We start from the raw sequence: 7,940 nt of genomic DNA on the forward strand, positions 1-7,940 counted from the left end.
AATATAATCTATTGTCAAGTTGGCTAACATACAGTGCATACAGTGTGCTCTTGGTTTTGGGGGTAGATTCCTGTGATTCATCGCTTACATACAACACCCAGTGCTTATCCCAGCATGTGCCCTCCTCGATGCCCATCACCCATTTTCCCCTCTCCCTCACCACCCCCCATCAACTTTTAAACAGTAAAAGGTACTGCTATAATGTTGTCAAACATGACAGTGAACTAAGCCTAGTAACTGTTCCAAGGTAAAGCACAACAACATCTGTTGTTTAAATAACAATAGATATTAATATCAGGGTAGCAATTACAGTTTATTCTCAAAAACCAATAGGACTTTTTAGGTTCCTGTGGTCAATCTACACAGATATTAACATAGCCAAATAATCCAAAGGTAGCACTATAAATGGGGAGCCAATATTATAATGCTCACATACCTTTCAATTATGTGCACTTTATAAATTTTGAGTTCAAACAGTGCAAAGAAAATGCTGTTTTTATCTAAACTTATGAAAACAGTTGGTCACCTGCTGAGTCCAAGGAGAATCTAAAGTTTTCTATCATTTATAAGCAGTCTCCTGCCTTAAATATAAAATCATTGGCTTACACAGTGAATCATTATAAATCTCTCACAAGCTTTTAAACCAATCAGTCAAGCTTAGAATGCAGTGATTTGGAGAATCATAGCTCTGAGGCTTTGGGGCCTCACTGTGCATGGGTAATAAATGTAAATGATTTTGTAACTTGTAGAAACATAGGTTAGTTCGCTCTTCACCTCCCAAGGAGCAACTGGGTTTGACTAAGGAGGTTTACTGTGGTCCTCGGGAAAAAAAATCTATTATGTCATTTTCCTTCCTGAATCCTGGGAGAAAGAATAACATTAAAAGCAGTTAATCTGTTAAGCATACAAACTCTACTATATAGAAAACCGCCACTCAGAAAATCGAAATTCCTTCTGTAATCTGTAGCATATCCAGTGAGAAAAAAAAGCCTTTCTGAAGCAAATTTCTCTCTGTGGTACCATTTACCCAGTTTACCCCACTGTGGGCAAGAGAATCTTAATTATAACAATCAAAAAATATTCGTTGAGTATCATTGCCATTCTCAAAAAAATAAAAAGAAAAATCCCTTTTGCATTATTCATGAAATAAAGTAAAAAATTTGAAAATAAATACTATGCAGAGTTCAAATGATTTTTTTTTCAATTCAGGACAATTTCACGAAGACAGAAAAAGAATGCTAAGAATGGTAACATTTTTAAATGAGAATTGTACATACGTTATCATACAGTTAATTAAAGGTTAATTATAGACACAAAACTGTAAGTAATGTAAAGTGAGGTTCTTTTCTTTTAAATGTTTTTGGTTTTTTTTGAGAGAGAAATAGAGAGAGACTGAGTGTGAGCAGGGGAGGGACAGAGAGAGAGAGGGAGACACAGAATCCGAAGCAGGCTCCAGGCTCTGAGCTGTCAGCACAGAGCCCCACACAGGGCTCGAACTCACAGACCTTGAGATCATGACCTGAGCTGAAGTCTGACACTTAACCGACTGAGCCACCCAGGCGCCCCAAAGCGAGGTTCTAATTGTAATTATAATTTCTCCCCACTAGAGACCTGGTAAAATCTCTCAACCCAAAATGGAGAGTCAAATAAACCTGCTTTAGGTCTGATGTGGATTTGTCATCTTGTGTTATTTTAGTTCCACTGATGGCCTTTGTGTCCAGGCTGTTTCTGTCCCCTACATGTCACCTGCAAAGGCATGTCATCACAGTGTCAGAACATTTACTCTTTAGTCTTTGTTTCCTTTCTCAGTGTTCAGGACTTAAATGAACAAATTCCTCAAAGAGGCTTTGCCAAATTCCTTCTACTCATCACCTCTGCTTTCTAGAGCCTATCTGAGCCCTGGTGTCCCCATCCCTATTTTCTGCATTCTTCACCCTAATGCCTTCTGATGCAGGGAAGGCAGTTTCAATATCCTTTTAGCAGGAATTCTAATTAAAGTCCCAACTGAAAATTAAAAAAAAAAAAAGTCTGGATACCCCACAACAGGGAAAAATGCAAACAGCATGAAACATTCTCATATAAAATACTTCCCCACCACCTCACACTCTGTTCCCAGCCCCTGCTGTAGTCGTTTGAAGGATGCTTCTATTCAACCATTTTGAACCCAGTAGTATGTAAGCAAAACTTACAAATACTCAAGGCTAAAAATCATATGTTGCTTTATTTAAGCAATGACTTCTATTTTAACAATCGTTTTTTAGAGGTTAATGTTCCCTTTTTTTATTTCCCCACTTAAATGTGTTTTATTAAGTAGACCAAACTCATTGCAATTTCTTAGATAATGAAGGTAGTATATATTTTTACTAAATGGTTAAAAAGACATGTGGTAACCATCCAAATGAGTTCTAGATTCCATGTAACTTTTTTTTCACGCTTTCACTATGCTTTTCCCCAAATTACTGCCTTTCAGCATTCCCATAAATGCAGCTGGCACGTTTTCAACCCCTTCAGTGATGTATTCATGGTACTGGATTTTACCCTATAAGACCCATTTCAGCAAGTCTTTCAAAGCCTTCTGGTAGACTTCTCCTTGCCAGTGGGTGACAATGAACCCTACCGTGTGGAGTTGCTGATGGAGAATATTCTCTGGGGGTGGGCCTATTATATACAGAGATGGCCCCACATATAGCAATTCTTCCAAATTTCTTCATCTGAGGATAACGGTGTTTGAAAACTCTCTACTTACATTATCAAACTAACAATCATAACCATCAGGAGAGGCTTTTTTCAAAGTTTCTTCCAAAGACTCTACTGTTTTGTGGTTAAAATGTCTGGCCACTCTGCAGGCAGTTTTTCCAGATCTTTCCCATCAGAAATGGAGTGAGTTGTCCAGCCTGAAGAAGCCACTACCATAGTTCCTGTTGGGAAGGCTGAGTTTTTACTTTCCACAGTTCTGACCACTTGCTGCCACGTCATCGCATCACCCTCCTTCAGTCGTTTGGCTGCCACTCCCAGGTAAGGATCCCCAGCGAGGAGCAAAGCTTGCAGCAGGACCTCTCCGTTGTTGAAGGGTGGGAGTTCAACTGTCTTCAACTCCAAGTTACCACCAGGGGGGCTGCCTTCGACGTGCTTCTTCAGGGTCCGGCTCTTAGCATAAACCATCCTGAAGTTCAAGAGTCCGTGGGTTCCACCACCTAGCTAGAGAAGGTGTTCGGGGTTGTAATGTTCCCTTTTGATAAACATGTTCTCTTATAATTTTAGATTATGATATTAGGCAGTCTTACTGTCATTCGTGCACATCTATGAAGCAAAGATAATTTTTATCTTCTAGTTATTGAAGACTCTTCCTCACCCTTGCTTTTACCTCATTAAGTGCCTTGTCTATATTGCACTTTTCACTCCTTGCTGTACCTTTTCAAATCTTTGAATATCTGGCTAACATCATTTCCTTCATGTAAGCATTCATAATTATTTCAGTTTTTATTTATACCTCTCTTCTCTCCTATTCAAAAATGCTATAGTAAACCACACAATTAACCCATAGAAAAATATTGCTTATTTCTTGATTTTGTACATATGTTGGTATTATCATCCCAGTTAGACTGTAAGTATCTCTCTTATGTTTGTGTATTCACCCCAATGTTGTGGTATCTATGAGAGAGACCAATAATAAAGATGGGTTGGTTGGTTGATTGATGGGTTAAAAAACATCAAAAATGGATTGAACATTAAGAAGAGAAATGCATTATGAAATGCTGATAAAAATGGAAATATTTTATTAATTTTATTTATTTATTTATTTATTTATTTATTTATTTATTTATTTATTTATAGAATGAGAGAAAGAGGCAGTAGGGGAGAGAGAGACACACAGAGAGAAAGAGAGAGAGAGAGAATCTTAAGCAGGCTCCACATTCAGCTTGGAGCCTGACTCAGGGCTCGAGCCCATGACCCTGGGATCATGACCTGAGCCGAAATCAAGAGTCAGACATTCAACAAATAGAGCCACCCAGGCGCCCCCAAAATAGCAATATTTTAGATAGATACATACAAGTGGAATTATGATCCAAATTTATTTCAAAACTAACTTTTCCTGGAATGTTAAGGTGAAAAACTCAAAACTCAGAGAGGTGCATTTCCTACGAGCAGAAGTCAATCCCCTTCCCAGCAAGCACTGAACTGTGAAATCGTATACCAAGAGGGGAAAGCAAAATGAAAACAGAGGAGCCTCCTGAGAGGTTTAGATCATTTAATTCATACAAGACCCATCAATAGCTAACATTTTGCAATTCTGATCACATGTCAGACACTGAGTCAAGCAAACTATTATCTCATTTGATCTAGTATCATCCCTATTTTATAGTTGACAAAACTGACACACAAAAGAGGCTAAGGGTCTTCTCAAAGGTAGCCCAAAATGTGCTGACTTCTTATTTTCACAGAAGCCCTAGACTGCCGGTACAAAAAAATATAACAGTTTGAGCAGTGTGACATGAGAAGTGACCTGAGAGCACCCAGGAAACAGATCCCATCCAGACCAAAGGCAACTTCCAAGGGTAGCTGGTATCTTCTAAGGTTCAGAGTGTGTCAAACAGGTGAAGCAAGAAAAGAGTGTTCTAAGAGAAGAACAGTATGAATAAAGGCAAGGTGGCCCAAGAAGGCATAACCCAGTCGATAACTGCAAGTAATTGGAGACTAAGACACCAAATAGTATGAAATAGAGCACACAGGGTCCCATAATGACCTGTACAGGCAACGTGTGTACAAAGGAATATCCCATCATGATGTCAAGGTATTTGAATTTTTTTTGTTCAGCAATGTTTATACTGACTGGAAGCGTACATAAATGAAACACCCAGAGAACAAAAAAATGACATATAATCATAATCTCTCAAATTATTGCCAGGAAAAATTTAAGGGAGCTGAAAGAGTGGGATATGACCAGTCTGGGAGGAGAATTTTTGGAGAAGGTAGGTCCTGAATCAGCTAAAGAAAGCCATGCAGGGTTGCCTGGATGGCTCAGTTGGTTAAGTGTCTGACTCTTAATTTCAGCTCAGGTCATGATCTCACAGTTGTGAGATCAAGCTCCACGTGGGGTTCTGTGCTGAATGTGGAGACTGCTTGGGATTCTCTTTCTCCCTCTCCCTCTTCCCCTCCCTGTCTCTCTCTCATTCTCTCTCCCTTCTCTCTCTCTCTCAAAAAAAAAAGCCATCTAGGAATGTATGAATGAAATTTAAAGGTAGATATGTATGGTATATTGCTGGGGTATGTGAATATACACTCCTTTCTCCAATTAATAATTTTTTCCTGATTTGAAGACTATAACAAAACTTCACACGTTCAAGGCACAGAACTCAGCATGTCACACAGTAAATCTTCATTTCTATAGCATAATCAACACCACCTATATCAAAACAGATTTTTTTCTTGAAAAATTTGTTAAAATGATAGCTTAAAGTTATTGCTAATAGGGGTGGTTCAGTCTATTAAGTGTCTGACTCTTGATTTCAGCTCAGGTCATGATTTCATGTGTGGGGCTCTGTACTAACAGCACAGAGAGGAGCCTGCTTGGGATTCTCTCTCTCCCTCTGTCTCTGCCCCTCCACCACTTGCGTGCTTTCTCTCTCAAAATAAATAGATAAACATTTAAAAACTTATTATAATAGAATATAATTAATTAAAATAACCAGAAATCAGTTGAAAATTGGTTCAAAAACAAATTAGTAAAAGCATGGAAATTTAAGAATAAGGCAGAACATTTTGAACGGTTTTACTAGTTTGAACTCATCTCCCTTTTCCTCCAACATAAAATAACAACAACAAAAAATCTTTGTATATTGGTAAAAAGTATTTTATTGGCATGTGAATAGTTGCGAATTTAATTGTTTATTGGAACCTTTAAACTTTGAGAGATGTTTTCTTAAACTATATAAATGTATAAAACATAGTGATAATGGAAAAATTAATAATATCAAGTACTGAGACATCTATCAGCTGTGTCTTCCCAAATATATATCAAGAGAAAATGGGCTCAAGTAAAATCTTATGAAAAGTTCTTATTAAATAGAAGCAAAAACATGTTAACACCATGTAAAAATAATGGGATGAGCTTGTAAGAGGTTACGAAATGCCTTTTTCTGGAAACTTACTCCCAATTTTTTTTCCATTAAATACTTATTCTTCTGAAAGTAAAAGGTCTGGCCAAATGATTGTTCTAAGATTTCTCAGAAATGAATCTATTATCTTCTTTTTTGTTTTTATTTGTGTGTGCATATGTGTGTATGTGTACATGGACTGAATGAATCCTAGTATTTTTCAATATTTATATTGTTCTGAAAAGTTATATATGTACTAAATATCTTACTAAAGGTTTATTTCTATGAATTGAATTTTAAATCTCTTGGTCGACTTTCCAACCATGATTATGCACAATGATCCAATTACATAGTTTATGAGTTAATTTATTAACATTAATTATTGTTCATGTAAAGCTAGAAAATGGGATCTTGAAAACACTAAGTTTAAATATAATATCACAGACCCAATATTTCAACAGTAACATGAATCAGGTAATAAATAGCTCCCTTTGATCATTGTTTTTAAAGTCTCTTGAACCATGCTTTGATTAGTTCTATTTAATATTTAACATCTGGTTAGTCAATTTCAATCTGCAGGAAACACTGCTGGAAAAATTCTATGCTGACTAAATACATTTATAATACTACAAAGCTGACATGTAATTGATTTTAGTTCCCATAAAAGGATTATGTTAACTTTCCTTAATCTATATATTTGTATTTTGTGCAGTCTAGTGAATTCACACCAGAGATGCTAAATTTTTATTTCTTATCAATATTTTATGTAAAATTGATAGGATTATATTTTAGTCTAAGTACCACTTTCCAATTTTTCCCCTGAAAAGAAAATAACATACTAAAAACTATGACTGCACAACTGTAGGGCTAATACTCCAGGCTGACTGGCTGGGCACAGTACTTCTAGTTATCAAAAGGCATATGGTAGTGAAACATTTTCTCTAGGCTATCTGACCGCAAAGAGATTTTTAGATTAAAAAAAAAAAAGATGTAAAAGTTTTTACTTCCCATAGCTTTGGGTTTGTTTTTTTTTTAAGTATTATTTAATTTAGGAAATTAAGAATTTTCTCATCATTAAATAAAGGGTAGTGATGTTTGCAAAGATTTGTTAAAGCCAGTATTTTGATTTTTGGTCATATATTATTTTACATTATTGCATATTAAAATATAGAAGCATGCCAAATTTATAAATAATATCCATTTCCAAGGAGGCTATAGATTTTATAAGCCAGAAATTTTGATTATCTTTTTAACACTAACTTAAATGACAGAGAAGTTAATTTTTTTAGATATATAAAAATACACGTTTTCTACTTGGTTTCAAATACTCAATCTGTTGAAATTGGCAAGCTTTCTTTTCTTTAATGTTTATTTATTTACTTTGAGACAGAGTAGTATTGTGAAGGCAGACTATTGGAAAATGAATAAGCAGGAGAGGGGCAGAGAGAGAAGGAGAGAGAGAATCCCACACAGGCTCTGCACTGTCAGCGTAGAGCCCGACTTGGGGCTCAAACTCACGAGCCATGAGATCATGATCTGAGCCAAAATTAAGAGTCGGACACTTAACCAACTAAGCCACCCAGGTGCCCCTTGCCAGGCTTTCTTTTCATTTCAGAATTCAGGTTCTCCTCTGTATATCGGGTGAGGAAAAATCACAAAGTGATATAAGAATTATGAAGACAATGTTCAAATTTCAAGTCTTTCTCTAACATTGTCTACATAATATCTACTATTATAATTATAACAAGTTCAAAAGGTACTACAGTATGAGAAAGAGAAATATTTAAAACTATACCAAAAAAAATAAATCTTTTCTTTCTAAAGAAAAAGTCAATAAAGATGGCA

General features: G+C 36.1%; 1 protein-coding gene across 1 annotated transcript; it reads right to left on the bottom strand.

Moving 5' to 3' along the window:
* Positions 1-2,216: 2,216 nt before the first annotated feature.
* On the bottom strand, positions 2,217-3,185 carry LOC106984863 (prostaglandin reductase 1-like). The gene has a single exon (XM_053223723.1). It carries the CDS (start codon positions 3,160-3,162, stop codon positions 2,809-2,811), a length of 354 nt encoding a protein of 117 aa, XP_053079698.1. The 5' UTR covers positions 3,163-3,185; the 3' UTR covers positions 2,217-2,808.
* Between the last annotated feature and the right edge of the window lie 4,755 nt (positions 3,186-7,940).

The sequence above is a fragment of the Acinonyx jubatus genome, chromosome A1 (assembly GCF_027475565.1).
Source record: "Acinonyx jubatus isolate Ajub_Pintada_27869175 chromosome A1, VMU_Ajub_asm_v1.0, whole genome shotgun sequence".
Taxonomy (NCBI): domain Eukaryota; kingdom Metazoa; phylum Chordata; class Mammalia; order Carnivora; family Felidae; genus Acinonyx; species Acinonyx jubatus.